The sequence below is a fragment of the Spermophilus citellus genome (genome assembly GCF_964194105.1).
Source record: "Spermophilus citellus genome assembly, chromosome: 4".
Classification (NCBI taxonomy): domain Eukaryota; kingdom Metazoa; phylum Chordata; class Mammalia; order Rodentia; family Sciuridae; genus Spermophilus; species Spermophilus citellus.
Window position 1 is genome coordinate 225964504 of NC_138185.1, and position 20824 is coordinate 225985327.

At 51.2% G+C, this 20824-nt stretch overlaps 1 protein-coding gene across 29 annotated transcripts in view; it reads left to right on the top strand.

The window, feature by feature from the left end:
• KLC1 (kinesin light chain 1) overlaps positions 1–20824 on the top strand; it is a 56645-nt gene that overhangs the window by 31620 nt on the left and 4201 nt on the right. For 3 of the 29 annotated variants that reach the window (XM_081293403.1, XM_081293388.1, XM_081293404.1), the window contains exons 7-14: positions 38–139; positions 2340–2513; positions 2847–2946; positions 4999–5048; positions 5124–5191; positions 6464–6572; positions 9470–9631; positions 15322–15452. In XM_081293403.1, coding sequence (XP_081149529.1) covers positions 38–139; positions 2340–2513; positions 2847–2946; positions 4999–5048; positions 5124–5191; positions 6464–6572; positions 9470–9631; positions 15322–15452 — 896 coding nt within the window. Of the gene's footprint in view, positions 1–37; positions 140–2339; positions 2514–2846; positions 2947–4998; positions 5049–5123; positions 5192–6463; positions 6573–9469; positions 9632–13297; positions 13353–14007; positions 14579–15321; positions 15453–18445; positions 18513–19462; positions 19953–20824 lie in introns of those variants that run through there. The other 26 variants (XM_081293390.1, XM_081293391.1, XM_081293394.1 and 23 more) reach the window with 17 other exon arrangements.

Genomic DNA, 20824 nt, shown 5'->3' on the forward strand with positions numbered 1-20824 from the left:
TCTTACCTATGGTCCTTGTGTCCTCCTATGTTGGCAGGTGGCTGCGACCCTGAATAACCTCGCTGTCCTGTATGGTAAACGAGGGAAGTACAAAGAGGCAGAGCCATTGTGTAAGAGGGCCCTGGAGATCAGAGAAAAGGTGCGGAACAATGAAGAACTCGTGTTCTCTGAGATTCAGTTTTTTTGTGTTTTGAAAAGATTTTTTTTTTAAATTTTGAGAAATGAGCACTGTGATGAGTCATTGCTGATCATTTACTGAAAATAACTCATTTATAAAGGTTGATAAGCTGGGCATGGTGGGCATGGTGGTTCAGATATTTACTCTATAGTCCAACACTTGGGAGGCTGGGGCAGGAGGATCCCTTGAACCCAGGATTTCAAGACCTGCCTGGGCAATATAGCGAGTCCCCGTCTGAAAAAAATAAAAAGATAGCTTCCCAACACAGCCTAGTTGGCCCAGTCAGAGTGTAAGGCCCATTTAGGGGAGTGTTCAGGATGGCACAGTCCCAGTTGGCCCAGAGACAAGGGGCTCCTGAGCTGCACTGAACAGTGTTTGTGCTTCTCAGTAAGTTCACTCCATGTTCCTCTTACAGCTTAAAAAGTGGAGTGATTATGTTAGGACTGAAGACTAACTCGGAGCTCTAGGCCAGGTCATTGCCATGGGTATTTATTAGTGGCTGCTCCAGTTCTTGGTGCTTGATATTGAACTGTGCTGGGTGTGATGGTGCACACTATAATCCCAGCAACTCAGGAGGCTGAGGCAGGAGGTTTTCAAGTTCGAGCCCATCCTGGGCAAGTCCTTTTCTCAAAACAAAAAGGACTGGCAGTGTAGCTCAGTGGTAGCATGCCCCTGGCTTCAGTCTCTACCACGACACACACATAAAAAAACCTCGAAACCCAAAACAAACAAACAAATAGAAACTAAAACTAGAAACTACTGTGGTGGTCTCTGCAGCACTGTATGAGTGCGTCCCGATGGCGTGGAACCTGGTGTCAGGCCTGTCCTGGGTGCCTAAGAGTAAGTAATAGCTTAACTTGGCATTTTTTTGTGATTGTTTATCAGTCATGCTGAAAGATTAATCACTTAATTTTGAGTCATGGCAAGGACTTTGGGGAGAAAGTGAAAGGGAGCTCGTGGCTTGTGTAGGTAATATTTTGTCGTCATCACATGATACCTTATAAAAGAAAATGGACAGTTGAGTTGGCTGAGGTCCAGATCAGAGCACACAAAGGTAGCAAGGATCATGAGCTCTATAAGATCATCTGCCAGTTGAGCTGGGTGTGGCGGTGCACACCCATAGTCTCAGTTGCACAGGAGGCTAAGATGGGAGGCTCTGGGCAACACAGTGAGACCCTGTCTCAAAGAAGAAATAAAAGTTCTTCCAAGTTTATTCAGATATTTACTCTTCAATTTATTCAGAGCCCCTTGCTTGGTTAGAGTCCCTGCCTCGTTGCACCGTCCACTAGTCAGACCTGAGGACCAGGGGCCCATCATCTGTAGATCAAGCAGTGGGAGAGGAGTGGGCAGGCTTAGGGCATGGCTGGGCACCGGGCATGGCTTTCCAGAGGAGGTCAGTGTTTGAACTGCATTTTGGATAGCTGAGTTCAGTTTCCTGAGCAGGGAGAAGTGGGGGTGTAAAGGGTGCAGGGTTGTGTGCTGTCTGGGGACTGTGTGCGAGAGGCACAGAGCTGAGGACTATGCTGACAAGGTTCAGGGAGCCTCAGGGCATGTCTTCACTCTTCTGCACCTGGCACCTCTCTAACCAGGGTCCTGTGACAGGATTGATGGACAGGGTGGAGGGTATGGTGGGCTGTCTCTTCCTGGGTGGGTCTGGCAGTAAAGGATGAGGAGAGGGTTTGGGTCATGAGACTCCCCAGAGAGAAGAGAACAGCCAGGTGACGTGCTCCCGAGGCAGTGGGGATGGGGCGAAGGCTCCCTGGCCTTGGATGTGGGGTCTCCTCTCCAGGGCTGAAGAGGGCCCTGCAGGATGAGTCTTGGGAGCAGGGAGGCTAGAGAAGATGGCCCAAGCAGCTGGGAGAGCATTTGGGCTCAGGTAAAGCAAGCCTTTGTGAAGCCCAGCTCTCTGTTTTCACAGTGTAGTGGGCAGTAATTTGCCTGCGGGAGGCTTGTCACAGGAAGTGAGCACTTAAAAGCAGCCAAGGAAAATCAGCACAGTCCTTCCTGCCCTCTGGTTATTTTTGTTTTGTGGCCTGGGAGCCATTTAAGGATTTTTAAATCTGGATGTGGAACTCAGCCATGTTTATGATTTAGAAGGATCCTTCCTACAGGAGGGTGGTGACAGGGCTAATGTTTCCATTTTACCATTCTCTATTCCCAGGTTCTAGGAAAGGATCACCCTGATGTTGCTAAGCAGTTAAATAACCTGGCCTTACTGTGCCAGAACCAGGGCAAATATGAAGAAGTAGAATATTATTACCAGAGAGCCCTGGAGATCTACCAGACAAAATTGGGACCCGACGACCCCAATGTGGCCAAGACGAAAAACAACCTGGTATGTTACAGATGTGGTTGGGCATGTTCTGCACACCTGTAATCCCAGCTGCTTGGAGGCTGAGGCAAGAGGATTGCAAATTCAAGGCCAACCTGGGGAATTTAGCAAAACCCTGTCTCAAAATAAGGATAAATTAAAATTAAAAAAAAAAAGAAAAGAAAAAAACCGGGCTGGGGTATAGCTCAGTGGTGGAATTCTTGCTTAGCATGCTCAGAGACCTTGGTTCAATCCCAGAACTGAAAATAAAACAATACAAATGTTTTGTTATTTCACCTGTAGATGAAAATGTTTGTTTTATTTACATGTGAAAGACACTAAATATTTTATTTTAAGGCATCCTGCTACCTGAAACAAGGAAAATTCAAGCAAGCAGAAACATTGTACAAAGAGATTCTCACTCGTGCACATGAGCGGGAGTTTGGTTCTGTGGATGGTAAGAAAGCTTTCATGTATTAAAAAGTGTGATTTCTAACTATGCAATACCCAGTTCTCACAGTGTTTTCTAGATAGAAGTTGCTTTGAATCTCATGGTTTTCTAAATGAGAAGAGAGCATGGTCAATCAAGTGTCGATTCACGTGTTTGCTTGTTCAAGTGTCCATTGCTCAGTAAGTGTGGTGAGAGCCCTGAGTGTGCTTTGCTGGGTTTCCTTGGTAGCTCTGAAAAGACCTTCCTTGCTGAGGAACTTAGGGCCACCTACTTCTTAAGTCTTTCCTTGCTGCTGCTTAAGTTTGCTTTCTTTATCCACAGCCTGTACATATTAGCTTAGAGCACCTAGCTGCAGCCTCCACTCTGCCTAGGGCACTTCTGTGACCCCAGCAGCCCAGCCTGTTGGCAATGTAACCTGCCATTTGTCTGTCTCAAAGAGCCAGGCCATATCCCCTTTAGATCCGTCAAGTGTTGCAAGTGCTTAAGACATAGTTGTGGATTAAATATTTTACTGAATTTAAACTGCTCAGTTAAATAATTGTGTTAGTTTTCCCTCACTGGGTGTTACCCAGGCTTCAGGATAGGGCCAGTTGGTGGTATGGTATTCAGGGACCGCAGAATGTGGGTCACTGATGCACATGGAGTGTTTTTTTTTTTTTTTTTTTTTAACTGCTAAGGCACTTTTTATATAAATGTGTTGCATCCTAGAAAAAGAATTTCAGTATTTTCCTTCTTCACGGCATGGAAACAGGTGGTTCTGCCATTTCCTGGGTCTCTGTGTCACATCTGGAACTGGTCATTCCATGGTGTAACTTGGACTTCCCCAGCAGTTCCCCAGCTCTACTGGTGTCTTGTGTGAGACTTGTGAGTGTAACCTGCCTCTTGGCCACAGTGAGATGTGGGCTGATGGTGCTGGAGTGTGGGCCTGAGCGCTGCTCTAGGGGCATCAGCAGCACGTGTCTGTGCTTCATCAAAGCTGTGTGGGACAGCTGCCAGCTGTTACTTTTTCCTTTTACAGATTTTCTAGAAACCACTTTGGAAACATTTTTCAAGAATGTACTTTGTAGCCAAGTGCCATGGTGCAGGCCTGTAATCACAGAGGCTCCAGTGGCTGAGGCAGGAGGAGCAAGAGTTCAAAGCCAGCCTCAGCAAAACTCAGTGAGACTGTCTCTAAATACAAAATAGGGCTGGGAATTCGGCTCAGTGTTTGAGTACTCCTGAGTTCAATCCCCAGTCACCCCCACCCCATCCCCCCAAAAAAAGAAGGAAAAAACCCCCACAAAAAACATACTTTGTTTCTCTGCTAGTGAGTGGAGTGGTCAGTTTGCTGCCGAGGCTGCAGTAGGCCCTGGATTTGCCAGGCCAGGAGGTCTGGTGTAGCCATGTGGCAGGGTTGACTGTCCCGCTTGCTTGGAGTGTCACAGTTCACAGGGAGCATTCTGACTTACCAGCCACAGAGGTGCCAGGTCATCTCTCCTGATGCTCCTTTTCAAAAGTTCCCCTGGAGTTAAGTAATTTCTTGGATTTGCTGTCTGCTGATGCTCAGGGTAGTAATGGGCAGTTTAGTTAGTCGGGCTCAAGTTTAAAGCAGTTTTCTTTACCGAATTTATTCTCCGTGCAAATCCTAAAACACAGGACAGAAAGGCCTTTTCATAAGCCTCATTTTTAAGATTCTTTTTTCTTTTGTGGCGTGGGTTCATTGTCTAGTGGGAGGTATTCATGTTCTGAGCAGTTGAGACTTCGAAGGAATATTGATTTATATCTTTTCTGCTTTTGCTCCCCAATTCTTCTACTTTTTCTCAGACTTAGGTTTAATGTGAGGTGCTCAACTTCTGAGTGATTCCAGTATGACATGAGCCTGCATCTGTTGTGTTGTCTGGCCAGGCACTTGCCTGGAATGCTTCTGCATCTCCTCCAGCATGAACTTGATCTGTTCAAGTTGTAAGGAGTAATACTGAAGAAGTGTTGTCCACAAACCTTGCAGTCACTGAGACCTAACAATTTCTGCTCACTGGGCTCTTGCTCTGCGGCTTACCGAATGTTGTTATTCTTCCCCAGATGAAAACAAGCCCATCTGGATGCACGCTGAGGAAAGGGAAGAGTGCAAAGTAAGGCTGGTTGAGCGGAGAGGTGTGGGTGCTTGGCCCTCACAGCCTTCATGTTAACTCTCTGTTACGGTTTAGGGAAAGCAGAAGGACGGGTCGTCTTTTGGAGAGTACGGAGGCTGGTACAAAGCCTGCAAAGTTGACAGGTGGGTCTGGTCAGCCAAAGACCTGCACTACAGAGAGGTGCTGCAGGGCTGTAGGAGCAGCTTGGGAAGGTCAGATGTGGGGATGTCCCCAGTGTTGGTTAGTCCCAGATTTCCCCCAGTTCCATTCATGAAATCCCACCATCTCCGCTAGTGGATTATTTGTATGCACACAGCCCACTATGGAAGAGTGGGTCTGCCCGCTGCTGCTGTGTCAAAGAAAACCACCAGTGGAAGGAAGTGTGGGACTTAAATGAGGAGAACAGCACTGAGGCAGCCTTGCAGCTCCCAGGGCAGATGTGCAGCAGATCTCAGAAGGCCAGCACTTGGAAAGCCTTCCCCAGCTGCTCGGGGCATGCTTTGCCCTTGTGGCTCTGGGGGTGAGTCTCCCAAGCCTGTGGTCACCTGCACTCACATGCAGCAGGGCTGCCAAGGCCCATCAGAGCAGTGCCCCTCGTCTGCTTCTATCTCCCTGTCTCAACTTCCTCCTTCTCGAAGACTCGGCTCCCCTCTTGTCTATTTCAGGAAAATAGACAGTACATGACAAGCACATCTCTTCTTCCTACCCCCTGAGCACTGGTCTTACAGATATGGGAGTGTACTGGAAAGGCCCGACATTGATGAGGGAAAACAGCTCTCACAGTACTCATCCGTACTGCAATGCTGCAGGGTTTGCTGACATAATAGACCTTCCTGTTAGGAGTCCAACTTGTCTGCAGTCTCCTCTTGCTTCTTCAACTCACACCTGTCATTAGCTGATGAGCCTCTAATGAGACAGGAGGTTATGACTGCAACATGGCAACCTGCCCTCAATCCTGCCCAGCACAGGCTGAGCTCTGTTTCCAGGGGCATGTGCTGACCCCTGATTAGGGCAGCTACATGCCTCTGTGGTGGCCAGGGGACCATCAGCAGCCAGGCCCTGGATGGCTTCAGTGTCTGCCTGCTGTGAGCTTTGCTGGAAGCAGCAGGGTCTGACGGCGTTGGCAGCAGGCCTATTTGGGCTGGGAGTGCTCTTCAGAATGTTGCAGTTGAAGGAAGAACATGTCCCATGGCGTCCCCTGCCAGCAGACTGTGGGTGACTCCTGCTTGCCCTCTGTGCCCAGGGCACTGACAGTGAAGCAGGCTGTGCAGCGCAAAGGGAAGCAAGGGCCTGGAATATGGCAGTACTCATCCGTACTGCAGTGCTGCGGGGTTTTTCTAGGTTGCCTACCTGTGATGGTGGCCACCTAAGCCATGTCCCTAACAGTGCTGCATGTTGTATGCTTTTTTTTACAGCCCGACTGTTACAACTACTTTGAAAAACCTTGGAGCACTTTACCGACGTCAAGGGAAATTTGAAGCTGCAGAGACATTAGAAGAAGCCGCCATGAGGTCTCGTAAACAGGTGGGTCATCCTGCGATCAAAAGGAATAGAGTACTGACAGCTGTGGCAGTGAGCTGTGAGACCTTCAGCCCTGAAGGACAGATGTAGGGTTCTGTCCAGGTGAAGTGAGGCATGCAGAGCTGGGGAGAGGAGTGGAGCAGTTGCAGTGGTAAAAGGCCCCTTTTGGGGTGGGGAAAGTTCCTGAATGAGATAGCACAAAGCTGACAGTCATTGGCACTTGCCTACCTCTGGGTTAAATACATTGTGTCTCTTTTTAAAGGAGTTAGATGAAAAAGATGTCTGCTTCATAGTTTTCTTTTTTAACCTGTTTGAAATCCCCTAACTGTGCACACTAGAGATGCCTATGGAGAACAGCCCCTGTGTGTGCCCTGCACGGATTGGGCCATACACAGACTCCAGGGAGGGCATCCCTTCGAACTGCCTGCTCTGTGGCATGGCTGCTGTGGAGGCTGGCTGTCCTCCAGTGGCAGCTGGCCATTGTCAGGTGGCCATTGTCAGAAGGCTAAAAGCTTGGTTGGACCTTTTGCTACCTGATTAGTGGGGATTCTGTAAAGAAGCCCTTTTTTCCTCATCTAGGGATAAAACAACAGTGCTGAGACAGGAAAGATGCTTGTTCGTGCCTTTTAGCCACCAGTTCAGGAGTAAGGAGTTATTTTTATGCAGAGGTGTGTGTGTGTATATGTATGACCGTGGCAGTTTCTGTTTTGTATTTTTAGGGTTGGGGGACAGGTGTAGGTATTTTTTCTCTGACTGGAATACCTATAGGCTATTTTTATAGTTGTGGGTTTACAGCCACTATTTTGCTGAGTGACGTGTCCTATAGTCTCACAGGTGAGGAGAGAAGACAACATACTTGTGAGTGTGGGCAGAAGCCTTTCTTCCCTGCCCTGCCCTAACCATGCTCCTCCTCCTGGGCCATCTCCATTTGCAGCTGGTGTGCAGAATGCTTCCCTGTGTGAGGAGGGGTCCCAGGTGGGGCCTGGGGCAGGGTTGATATTAGTCCTGTGACAGGTGGTGGCACTGGGGTTAGGCGACATGTGGTGTGTTTGGAGTGTGGAACTGGGGGCTAAAGCAGTGCAGAGAAAGGACCTGGGAATGCTTCAAGTCCCTGTCTCTTCTGGGCTTGTGCCTCAGAGGGAAGAAGCCACAGAAGGCAGGGAAGGGGCAGTGTCCACAGCAGGACGTCAGACTTGCTCATTGTGACCCAGGCTGCAGGGGGGGCCATAGGGGTCTCCTGCTGGGACTCCGTGCACTGGGCCTCATGCAGACACCAAGGAGGGGCCATGGACAGGAGAGGTGCGTGTTCGTTCCGCTGGTGACTCCCTTTTCTTATTTTGGTACTGGGGCTGGAGCCCAGTGCACCACCACTGATCTGTGCCCCCAGCCCTTCCTATTTTGTATTTGAAGACAGTGTCTTGCCGCGTTCCCCAGCTTGGCCTCCAACGTGCGATCCTCTTGGCTCAACATCCTGAGTTGCTCATCACTTCCTAAGCTGTGAAAAAGTGCTTGTAAAATATACCTTTTGAGAGTTAGTGGCTGGTTGAAAAAAATTTCTATCAAGAATAAATTTAGGGGCTGGGGATGTGGCTCAAACGGTAGCACGCTCGCTTGGCATGCGTGCGGCCTGGGTTCGATCCTCAGCACCACATACAAAGATGTTGTGTCCGCCGAAAAACTAAAAAAAAATAAATATTAAAATTCTCTCTCTCTCTTAAAAAAAAAAAAAAGAAGAAATTTAGGGGGAGGGGCTGGGATTGTGGCTTAGTGGTAGAGCGCTTGCCTAGCATGTGTGAGGCACTGGGTTCGATTCTCAGCACCACATATAAATAAATAAAATAAAATTCATCAACAACTAATAGAAAAATAAAAGTAGGGGCTGGGGGTTGTAGCCCAGTGGTAGAGTGCTTGCTTAGCATGTGAAAGTCATTGGGTTCCATCTTCAGTACCACATATGAATAAATAAAATAAAGGTATTGTGTCATCTACAACTGAAAAAAAAAAAATAGAAGTAAAACCAGGCACAATGGCACACACCTATGACACCAAGGACTCTGGAGGTTGAGGCAGAAGGGTCACAAGTTCCAGGCCAGCCTCAGCAACTTAGTGAGAACCTGTCTCAAAATAAAAAATAAAAAGGGTTGGGATAGAGCTCAGTGGTAAAGTTCTCCTGGGTTCAATCCCTGTTTTTTTAAAAAAACACTTATTAGTTTTCAAGCATGTACCTGAGACACCAGGTGTCTCCTAGCATCCCGTGGAACTCCTCACACCTGAGGAAGTATAGGGCTCACCCTGGTTCTCCACCTGGATTGTGTCATGTTTCAGACACTTGACCCCATCTCTCTCAGCCATCCTTCCATCCTTTTGAAGCATTTCAGATAATTTATAGGTATCCGTACACTTCCTACTGAATATTTCAGTATAAATCATTACCTAGAGCTCAGTATCTGTTTATAGCTTTCTGCCTCTTTTTTTTTTTTTTGTACCAGGGATTGAATCCAGGGTGCTCTACCACTGAGCCACATCCCCAGCCCTTTTTATTTTGTATTTTGAGACGGAGTCCCCCTAAATTGCTGAGGCTGGCTTTGAATTCACAATCTTCCTGCCTCAGCCTCCTGAGCTGCTGGGATTACAGGTGTGTGCCACCACACCCAGCCTCTTTACAGCTTTTAATTTGAAGTGGACACTCAGAGAGTGTACCGCAGTCCTGAGTTGTGGCATTGTGGACACTGTGTAATCCCGACCTGTCATTATCATTAGGAAGCCCTCCCCTGTGCCCTTTCCTGATTTTTTTTTTCCTCCTGATAATTTACCAACTGGTCTTTTCTTGAAGTATCTGAGAAACCCCTGCTCAGACCTGCCTGCTAATGGGTCCCACGTTTCCCCTGCCTGGCTCACAGGGTCTTGACACTGTTCACAAACAGAGAGTGGCTGAAGTGCTAAATGACCCTGAGAACATGGAGAAGCGGAGGAGCCGGGAGAGTCTCAATGTGGACGTGGTCAAGTACGAGAGTGGCCCTGACGGAGGGGAGGAAGTGAGTATGAGCGTAGAGTGGAACGGGGTAAGTACAGTGCACAGGTGTACGGAGCTGGCGGGCGTGCTCGCGGCCCTCGTCCGTCTCCTTGCTAGGCCTTTTCCTTTCCTAAATCAAGTGCCTGCAGCGTCCCACAGCCTCACTGCTGCTCATACTCCAGGCTCCCGCTTGCTTGCAGTGTAGCCTCTTCTTGGGAGCCCACGAGAGCTGCTTGGCTTACCCCTGAGCTCTCCATGCTGACTGAGTGTCCTGGCGACTCAAAGCATTGGCCATACTCAGGTCTCGTGTCACCCCAGGAGTCGGTGTGGCAGACAACTAACTGGCTTCTCTAACTTGCCTGTTTCACTGCTAACTCAGTGCTCCCGACTTCACTGAGCTGGCTGCTCTGGATGTGTTAGAATTAACCAGGTCATCTTCAGAGAGATGCTGGAACTTGTTTTTAGAGAAGAACAGCTCATGGACAAAAGCATCAGGGTGGCCACTCCTCCCACTGACCCACCTTAGTCCTGCCTGCCAAGTCTTCACTCTTGGGGCGTCTGGCGATCCCACTCTTCACTGTTGCCTGTCCAGCTTCTCAGGTGGAGACTGCTTGTGTTTGAAACAAGCAGACCCCCGAGAGCTGCACTGGCTGGCTCTGGGGAAGTCCACTGCCCAGTCTACCCAGTGTTGCAGGGAGCATGCGACCCCAGCTGCTTTTCTGTACATGGAACTGGTGTCCTCGTCAGCAAGGATTTGCCATCCATGTGCACCATCGAGTTTTGAAGCTGCAGCAGTGGTTTGATTAGCTGCCATTGTGCAGTTTTGTTAAACTGCAGTTTGGGGCTTCTTATGTCTGTCTTATAAAGAATCCATTTGTTCTTCAGGATTTTCTTTAGCTGTAGCAGATTGGTAGGAGCTTGCATCCCAACTGAGCAGTCTGGAAAGTGGAGCAGCCAGAGTTTCAGGGAGAATATTCTCTCCATTGTCCTAACCTGGCAGCTTCCTTGCTTTGGATCTTTCTGTGCCAAGACAACCAATCAGCATCTGCTTTGACTGCTGAATCCCAGCTGGGCAGTGGTCCCAAACTGCAGTGAGGATAGGGAGTCCTCCTGCCTATGCCTGCCCTGTTGGAGCTGTGTACTGTACTCTTCTCGGCTGCTCTGTGCCTGCATGCTTTTCCAAAGAGGGGCCTGCCTGCTTGGTCTTCAACACCTGCGTGCAGAGTTTGACTCTCTTGTATGAAGTTCTGGAGGAGTTTCTCTTGAGACAGTATTTCTAGGTCCATGTCTATATGACTCTTGTGGCAGTGAGACTGTGACAGCCCAGGGCTCCACCATGTCTTCAGGACGTGCTGGGGAAGGAAGGGGGGCTTCTCTTGTCCACCTGGGAAGGGGCTTGGGCACCTTCCCAGCTGGATGTGGCTGGAGGTGGCCACGTGGTGGGCAGCAGTGCCCCCACTCTCTCTTGTCCTGTTTCCTTTCTCACTTTGGATACATTATCACATAGGACATACCTGTGTGGTGACTTGGGGCTTTACTTTCTAAGTAGCACACTTGACTTCCAGACAGTGGTGCCTCAGGGTGCCTTGGCTGCAGGGTTGAATTATTGAAACCATCTGTGAACCATAGGTCACCCAGTTCAGGGGTTCCTGAATGGGGCAGGGTGCCCTTCTTCCTATGGAGTGGCCAAGGCCTTGAGTCCTGGGATGGCTGTGGCCTTCAGACTGCTCTTTGCAGCATTGAGCTCCCCTCCCCGGGCTTTTGATTTGCATTTTATTTTCAAATTGTTCTTCCATTATTTTAAAGAGGCAGTGGAGGCCATGTGCACACTCAGGCATTTCTTTTGTCAGCTGTGAGAGGTGTGGTTACACGAGGAAGGGAGTTGACTTGGTTCAGATGTGAGCATGCTGCAGCCCAGTGTGTTCGTCTGTCTGCACCAACGATCAAATGGTCTCTCCTGCCGGCTGTAAGTGAAGGCTTCCTCGAGGTCACACAGCAGGCCATTTGAAAATCTGGCAACCACTGTGTGTCTCAAGATTTTTTTCAGGATTATGCATTTGAGATAAAACAAACAAACTGGGTGTTGAGGCAGATGTCAAGAGTGCACCTGTCACCTCTTACCTCAGATTTCAAGACTGCACTAGTCACCTCTAACCTCAGATTTCAAGTTTTTATTTTAAATTGTGGTTTTGCATAAATTTTTTTTAATTTTTAGAAAAAGAATTTCTGTATCTGATAATGGGAGGGGTTGCTGGGGAGGGAACCCAGGCTTGGCACATGCTGGGCCAGCACCCCAACACTGAGCTTCACCCAGCTCCTCAGTGCTCTTCAAAACCTCGGAACCCGCCACGTGGGGGAAACCATCTGTCACTCTCTTGGGTTGTGGCAGCTTCAGCAGAGCCAGTGCAAGGCCTTTTGCTTAAGTGACAGTGGCCATTTCCACAGGACATTAGTTTTTCTCAGTATTCAGAAGTGGCATAGAACAAAGGGTGCCATGGTCAGAGATAAGGCAGACGGTCCTGATCATTGCCCCTGCGCTCCTGTCTGTGAGTCCCCTTAAGCGGGGTCATGTGAACAAAGGAGAAGGCCAGCAAGGTCACTGGCATGCTGAGGACTTGGGGAGCGTGGGTGTCAGGTCTGAACACTGGGGTCACTTGCTGAGGAGGCACAGCTCTCTTCTCTTGTCTGCCCTGCCAAGGCTTCGACTCCCTGGGGCTCCGCAGGCAGCTGGGGCTCCCGAGCCCCCTGGAGTGAGCACAGCTGCCCCCGTTTGGGAACCCTTTTCTGGGTGAAACTGAGCTTCCTTGGCCTCTGTCCAGGGGCTTTGTGTCCTGTGAAGTGGGTGCTTCAGTCACAGGCACCACGGGGCCCTTCTGGGCTGTCCTGGGTCGAGGTCTACTAAGCCAGTGTCAGGATGCGCTTCCAGCCCCCTGTGCCCAGGGAGCCTCCTTCCCTGGCCTGTGCTGGTTCTGCTGCCAGCTCAGAAGCTGCCCTGGCTGTCTCCTTTCTCCCAGGCTGCTCTTTGCTGAGATTTCACTAAGTTTGTAATATACTGAATTCCTTTTACCCAGGATTATTGGGGAAGGTGATAATGGTTAACTAGAAGTAGATTTTTATTTTTGAAAAATTACACTAGGAAGACAACTAGATTATACCAAAAGGGAAATTTAATAACTGCAGCACCTGCAGCCTCCCTGCTCAGAGGCCCCCTGTGTGACACGAATGTCTTCATGGCATGTAAAGAAGTGTCAGGATGCAGGGGCCTCCTAGTTCCCAGTCCGTCCGGTGGAGTTCTGTCCAGTCTCTGGGTGGTCACGTCCTTAGGTGGCACATGCAGGGTGGGGACCAACCCTCAGGGGGCAGATGTGCCCACCTCTGGCCCAGCCCAGCCCAGCCCTGAGTACCAGCTGCAGACCTGGTTGCAGGGCTCATAGGAAGTGGTGGCTGGCCTGCACAAGTGTCACCTTCCTCCCCAGCAGCTGCAAGCGTGTGTGTGCGTGTGCATGTGAGTGCGTACCCATACCCTGAGATCCTTCTGGACCCTGTGGTTAGCCTAGGGTCAAGCTTGGGGAAGGTGAGCACCTGCTGTGGGCACAGTGGATGGCAGGCACAGAGCACCAGCCTCCTTTCTGTGAAGAGCAGCAGGAACTTCTGATTTATTTCCTCCCAGCATTCTTGAGGCTTTGGTAACAAGTTTTATTTTTCCATTTTAAAGATGAGAAAGATGAAGCTCGGGCTGGTTAAGTGACTTGCTCAGCGTGAGCCCCATGGTGAGTCAAGTGGCTGGGGACAGGCCTGCATCTGGGCTCCTGTCAGATGCGGTTGTCCTCGGGCCAGACCCAGGAGGCCTTGCTGCCCGTGGAAACTCATTTTATTTAGGATGTCAACTGCATGTTTAAAATGTGCTGTCGACTTTTAAAATCAGTGGTTCTTAAGTTCTGAAATGTCTAAGATGTTAGTGTTTTTAAGAGAGTGGGAGTCCTGCCTGACTTGGGGAGCAGTCACAGTGTGGGGTACCAGGAGAGGCTTAAGAGGGAGAACTTCGGAGAGGTCCAGGTGGCCAACATTTTGGTCCCAGCAGATGCCTTCCAGTGCCAAGTCTGCTCGACGTAGTTACTTGTGAGAAATTTCACAGTGGGCCTCAAGGAGATTTCTGACTTGCCAGCCCGCACTCCCAGAATGCTCCCTTTACTCTGACGACCATCAGGAGTACCCACCGATATTCTGTAGGGTGCCCTGGGGCTGGGCACCTGCTCTCTGCAGGGCTGGTAGAAGCAGGTGGCAGAGGCAGTGCCCATTGCTGAGGCTGCACAGTGCTGTGAGAGCCGTGACCTAGAAGTACTGTAACCAAGCTGTGCAGAGCGTGATCTGCTGCCCTGTCCTCACCGCGGGTTCACGTGGCTCTCTCTCCTTTCTGTCTGACAGGCCTAGCCGCCCGTGTGCCTCTCACACTGCTCCTGCATGACGGGTGGCGCCTTCTCCGGCTTCCCTCTCTCTTCAGTGCTGCCCGCTGTGTCTAGCAGCCCCTAGGAGCTTGTCAGAGCTGCACCTCTGTGACTGGCCATTCCTCTCGGTGCTGCTGTCCTCTTGGGGGCTCCTGATTTCTGTATACATGTAGCTTTGCCAGATATGTATTTAGTAATAAGAACTGTATTAATAAAATCCATTTACTGTGTAATACACAAGTTCAAAAATTAAGAGCGATTAGCTGTTCACTCTGATTCCAGGTAGTTAGAAGTGTCGCACAGGAGTTACCATGGTGGCATGATGGTGACCTGTGGACAGTGGCGAGCTGTAGGAGTAGGGCATGTGCTGCACGTCCCCCTTGTGCTAGAGGCCTGGCGGGGCCCTGCAGGGCCTCCAGGACACGCTGCAGTAGTTTGCTGTGTAGTCTTGTGTGAAGTTTAGCGATTCTGCTCTGCTCTACTAATCCTCAAGTGCTCAGTGACGTGTGTATTTGTGTCTTTCTAACTTCTAATAAACTCACTCCGGCTGACCTGTGTCCTGCGTCTGTCTGCTGGGTCCATGAGCGCCGTGCTGCAGAGCCCCTGAGCCACGGGTCCCTTGGGTCCCACCGAGGGGCTGTTCTCAGAATAAACGTCGCTGTTCACACACATTTCCTTCTGTGTCTGATTTCTGTTGGGTTCTGTCAGGAGTTCATTCCTAGTGTCTGAGCTGGTCACGGTGCCAGGTGGTCCCTCTTTACTTGCTTTCTTCAGGGTGTCTGAGGATGTTTAGTTATTTGTAGAAAATGAACATTGCACCTAATTTTCTCACTACATTGATACCGACATTGAAGGAGACCCTTCTGTTTGCTGGGTGCTGCCTGTAGCTGGAAGGGTCCAGAGGATTCACTGTCTAGACCAGATGTTCACCTGTTTATTGAACACAGGATTTGATTTTGGTGACATTCCTCGAAGCTGCCCTAGTTTCCTAAAGTGTGTGTTGTCCTTGTCTCAGGGCAGCAATCTAATTGACTTGCCTTGGGGAATGTGATGGTTTGGTTTCTGTGAGTTGCTCCGCACTCAAGGGGTCTCACCACCATTGGCTCATCTGTAATGAAACTGCACGTGGATGGATTTCTGTGCCCACGGCCAGTTGGTGGCTTCTCAGGACTAGAATGGCTGGGCTGAGCTGGGTGGGCTGGGTGGGCTGGGCGTCCTGGGCATCCTGGTCTGCCCCCAGCTGGGCCTGGGGGGGGTCCTCCTGCAGCTTCACATTTGTTCACATTTTTTTCAGGATGGCACTGGATCTTTAAAACGCAGTGGTTCCTTTAGCAAACTCCGGGCCTCCATTAGACGCAGCAGTGAGAAGCTGGTTAGGAAGCTGAAGGGAGGAAGTTCACGAGAGAGTGAGCCGAGGAACCCCGGGTAACTATCTCCCCAGCCCTCCTGCCCACCCAGGCCCTTGCTCCTCACTAGGCCCCCTGAGGCACCTCCTGCATGGGCCCAGATTCAGCAACGGGGAGGGGTTTAGTAGGTTCCATCTTTGTCCAAGATGGAAATAATTGTAAAACTTCCTGTTAGAGGCCCAAAGGATTGATGCCTTCAAAAGAAATTTGTGGACTTCAATTTTGTTACATGTTCAAAGAAAGCCTTTGCTGGGAAAAATGGGTATTGAATACTACAACACTGCGAGTTTGGAACTTGTTTACCCTTGATAGGCATTACTTTTTTTTTTTTAATTAGCATTAGTTCAGATCCTTTAAAATTTTAATCTTTCAAAATCACGTTAGCTATGACTACTTTAACTCTCATGCAGATATCATTATCAGGAGCCAAAAGGGTTTTGAAAGAAGGGCTGTAGTTTTATGGCTTTTATAAAAAGAGTTTGTATTTTCATACTTTCAGTTTCTATGTGTTTGAAGAAAGGCCTAAGTCATGGGTCTTGGACTCTTCTCTACAGTCACATCCACACTGCCAGTTTTCAGCGGGGTGTAGCGACATACACCTGTAATCCCAGGAGCTCAGGAGGCTGAGGCAGGAGGATCGCAAGTTGGAGGCACTTAGCAAGATCCTGTCTTAAAATAAAATATAAAAAGGGCTGGGCATATGCTCAGTGGTAGAGCACCCTGGGTTCAATGCCCACCACTGTGGGGGGGAGGCGATCCCACGTGAAACCTTCTGTGGTCGAAATTCTGGTCAGCTCAGGGCTGTCAGTCCACCAGGGACCTGTGAGAAATGCCAAGTCCTGTCCTTTTCAGCTGTTTGTTATTTTGCCCTTTAAAACCATGTCCAGTCTGATCCCCTCAGTGGCATTTAGGACCTGTGCCCGAGACCCTGCCATCATCCACACCTGGTGCCTCCGTAGCCAGTAGAGGGTCTGGCCAGAGGGTCCACAGTGGCCACCACTCTGTGCTTGGCCTTCTTGGCCACTCTGTCCCTCTAGGAGTCACTCCACTTGAGGGTGAAAACTTCTGGTGGCTTTTGGGAGCTGGGTGTCCCTGGGCAGAAGCAGTGCTACGCTGCTGTGGGCCCCTCAGGAACACCTGTGGGGGAGGTCAGGGTCCCTGCAGCTGGTGGAAACCGCCTGGGCCCTGGCACAACGCCCCTGGCTGGCCAGGTGCAGTGCTGCTGTGCTCTCTCACTTGGAAGGTGGCCCTGGACTGCCTTGGGGTGAGGTGTCTGATTGTTCCCAGACCTGGAGTGACAGGTCACACAGAGTGACAGGTACACTGAGTGACTCTGGAACGGCTGGATGTTTGCCTTTTTACAATGTTGGGAGGGGCCGACAGTGCCCCACGGCTGCTGGGTCTGCCCCTGCAGGGTGACCTTTCTGAGCAGAACAATTTGTGCATCAGAACACCCTATCCAGGGTTTTAGTTCCTCAGAGGGAGGCACCCTGGTGGCTTGAGGCTGTGGACGTTTTGAAGGCCTTGGTGTGCACACTCTAGTTCTGCCTCTGAGCCCTGGGACACGGCCACACTTCCCACGTGAGAGCAGTCAGCATCTTTCTGTTGTTTCCAAGACCTGGCTTCTGACATGCTGAGTGCGGCCGCCCTGCACTGTGTCCAGTGCTGCTGCAGGGTCAGCCTGAGGATGGCAGTGGTGTCTGTGCTCACACAGCCCAGTGCGTCCTCAGTGGCCTTGGGGCTCCCATCCCATGAGACCACAAGGCCAGTGTTCTCGGGCACTCCCATGGGCTGCCTGGCCCTCCCTGGTGTCCTGCTGTTGGCTTCTGGGGGCCCCAGCACTTGCTTTTCTAGCCAGTGCTTGGGTGGGGCTGAGCCTATTGGCCTGGGGCTGCCACAGGAGTTGCTGACTGGACGTTCCAGGAGCAGGCTTTGGTGGCCCACTGCTGAGCTGGACTTGCGTGCCATCATCCTGATGCCCCAGAGTGAAAGACAGAGTCACTGTGAGGGGTCCCGCCGCTGCTTTCATCCTGCAGAGTTGAGGGAGAAGGCTGCATTGCCTTCTTAGAAGAAACCAGCTGGCTGCAGGGAGAAGAGAGCAGTCGAGCTGTGGACAGGGCTGAGCTGATGTGGCTGCACTTGGTCTGGAGTGGCCTAGGTAGAGGAGAACTAGTGGGGGCCTCTGGCAGCATCCGGGCGGCTGCTGGACAGTCCGTTCTGTTGGACACCCTGGGTGGGTTCTGCTTGGGGAAAGGTAAGCTGTGGTCTGCGTGTCACTGTGTCAGCGAGAGCTGGCCCACAGGTGTTGGCTGGGCACCCTTGTCCTCTGTGTCCCCATGCTCACTGGTATGCAGCCACGTTTAGAACCAGGGTCCCACGGGAGCACTCCAGTGACCTCAGCACCGCGTCACTGTGTGAAAGTGGAAGTGGCTTCGTGTCCAGAGGTGTCCGTGAAGGAGGTGAACAGTGCAGTGATTTTTGTAGCCTCCGTGATCTAAACCCAGGCTACAGGTCATTCCTAGGCCAGCTCAAGTACTGTAGTCATCAAACGGTGGGGAAAGTGAATGTATATATAAATGGCTGTGTTTTTTTACACATAAAGCCATAAAATTTGTTTTAAATGTTGGTTTTCTAAAGTAAGAAATACTGCCTTCAGAGTTTTTCTTACTGATGATAAAATTGCTTTTCCTAATATATAAAAAGTATGAAATACAGAACATACTCATGTGTCTCATGGATGTTCACAGTGAGCTCCGTGTCTGGCCTGGGTGGGTTGAGCCCTGCATGAGGCCCCCCAGGCCTCCAGAGCCCCAGGGCAGGCATGGCAGAGGGGCTTGGTGTGTCCGAGAACCATGGGCTCTTTGTTGGGAGATGCAGGAAACTGGGCTTTTGTCTGGGGCATAAAACAGCAGGGACTTCCAGGGAAGGCCCAGTCCCCAGGGACCCCAGTGTCCTGCTGGCTGGTTGACATGCTGATCCATTTGTCCTTGCATGTCCGCGTCGGTGTCGCAGCATGAAGCATGCCAGTTCTCTGAATGCTCTTAACGTGGGTGGCGAGGCTGCAGAAGATCATTCCCAAGTAAGGAGTCTTCCCTGTCCTGCCCTGGCCGCTCAGCGCCGAGCCGTTCTGCCCATGCGGCAGGGATATGAGTCGGATGGCCGGCTGTGCCAGCCTGCCCTTCCTACTTGCCACGTTGGTTGTGTGAGCCAGGGATGCTCAAGCTGCGAACACCCATGGGAGAGGGGTTAACCCAGTGATCTTGCATGTGGCTTGACCTAGTTCAAGCGATTTGTTCTGATAGAGTAATGTCAAAGCTCGACCGATTCTCACGTGAGGAATCATGATTTCAGTCTCTAACTGGTCCTTTGCCTAGTTGAGCTGTAACCCAGTCCTCTAGATGGCCAGCACCAGGTGGCACACGGCTGGTGTGCGTTTGGACACTAAGATGTCAGTGCCTGGCCGCGGACTACACCGCACACACGCAGTGCACTTTGTTTTCATCTTGGCCTCTGTCTGCATCAGAAGTGGCCTTTTTGTTTTGTTTTTTGTTTCTCTAGAACATCTGGTGTGGCCATCCCTTGGGGGCTTCAGAAACTGGCCCTGTTGCTCAGGTCTCCAAGTAGACCTGGCAGCCCCAGTGGCCTTGACTCCCTCTGCTCAGAGCTCACCCACAGTTGCTGGTTCCCAGATACCACACCTGGAGAGTTGGCAGCCCTTCAGTGGTCACTGACAGGAGGGCCTGGCAGCACCTGGGAGGCACTGCCCAGAGCTTCCCCAGGGCTCCGGGCAGCCACTGGAGGACACTGAGCACTCCTGGCAGTGAGATGGAGAGGTCTCGGTGCTGGGGACCACCCCACAACTGCGCACTGCTGTGGCCCAGCCCAAAGGCTGTGGTTGATGCAGACCTCTAGCCTCCAGGTCTGAGCACTGGAGCTGAAGAGCCGAGGAGTAGGCCAGGCCTGGGACCCCACGGAGCTGGCGCCATTGGGGTTGCTGGTTAAGCATGACGTTTTGTTTTCTTCATGCAGGAACGAAGTAACTGTTGGGCAGACTCGAGAGCTCTGAGTGCCAGCCACACTGACCTGGGCACTGAGGGTCAGGACAGAGCTGAATAGGATCCCCGAGACTAACAGAGCACTGAGACCCTCGCAGCCCTGGTGGTGGCCGAGCTTTCTTTCCTAGATAGTGACGGCCAACCTCAGGGGCTGCCTTTAGAAAAGAGTGGGCAGCCATGCCCCAGAATTCTGCATCTGGCGCCCGAGAGCCACCAACATGAGAGCCGGACACGCCTGCATCTGTCTCCCTCTTGCCCTGATCCCAGGCCTCTTTTAGACTTTGATACTGTGACAAGTCTGTAATGAACCAGAGACACAGAGAATGTCCTCTCGGAAGGGAGCTCAAGGTATCTGTTAGAGAAACCAGTGCAGGAGAGACGGCGTGGCAGGGAGGAGGCTCGTCAGGCTCTACCTCGCGGTGTTCCCTCAGGGCCTCTGCAGGGCCAGCATGGTGACTGACAGGGTATGGTCCCAGCCTTGCCTGCTGGCCCCTTCAGCTAAGCACCTTGACACGTGTCTTTCATTTTTTGAAAAGCTTTTGAAGGGTGGATTTTTCACGAGAACCATTCAGATCCACCTCAAAAGCTTGCTGCTTCAGGCAGCGTGTGAGCCACAGGAGGCTGTGAACCCACGGCAGGTTCAGGGAGCCGGGTGCCAGGTGCATCCTAGGCTGTGCAGCCTTTGCCGGGACGTGGGGTTTCAGTGCTCACCTGGCAGCAGCCATGGCCCTACCTTGTTTGCTTCCAGCTACCTTGAAGCATCCCTTTGCATGCTGCTGGGCGAGGGGCTGGTATGCTGGATGTGGGCTGCTGGAAGGGCCGGAGGTGACAGCAATGGGGGTTTTTGCAGCAGCTGGACTTGAGATGTCTTCATGTGCCCTGTGACTGGGTATCAGTTCTGGTTGCCAACTGTGGCACTGGGAAGGGTGTCTGCTCCTGGCAGGCCCGCGTGTGCCCCAGGGCTCTGGCCAGCCTTCCTTCTGTACTGCCGCTTGGAGGCTGTTGTCTAGGCTTGCACTGAGGGGTCGGGAACTAATTTACTAAATGCTGTCTAGTGAGGTTTAGGACATTCCACAGTGTGACAAGCTGCAGGCCCAGCTCCCTCCACTCCAGGCTGTGAGCACCCAGAGCACAGAGCTAGGCCCCTGCGGATGCACTGCTGTGCACCTGGCCCAGCCCAGATGGCCTTGGGCTGTCTCTGTGGGAACGCAGGTGGGGGGCAAAACCTGTGGCACCCAAGGAGCCACACTTCAGTCACAGGGGGAGCTGCATGGGACCTGGGGCTGCGGGTAGCCTGTCTCCAGTGTGGTCGTCTGCATCTTAATGCTCTTAGGAA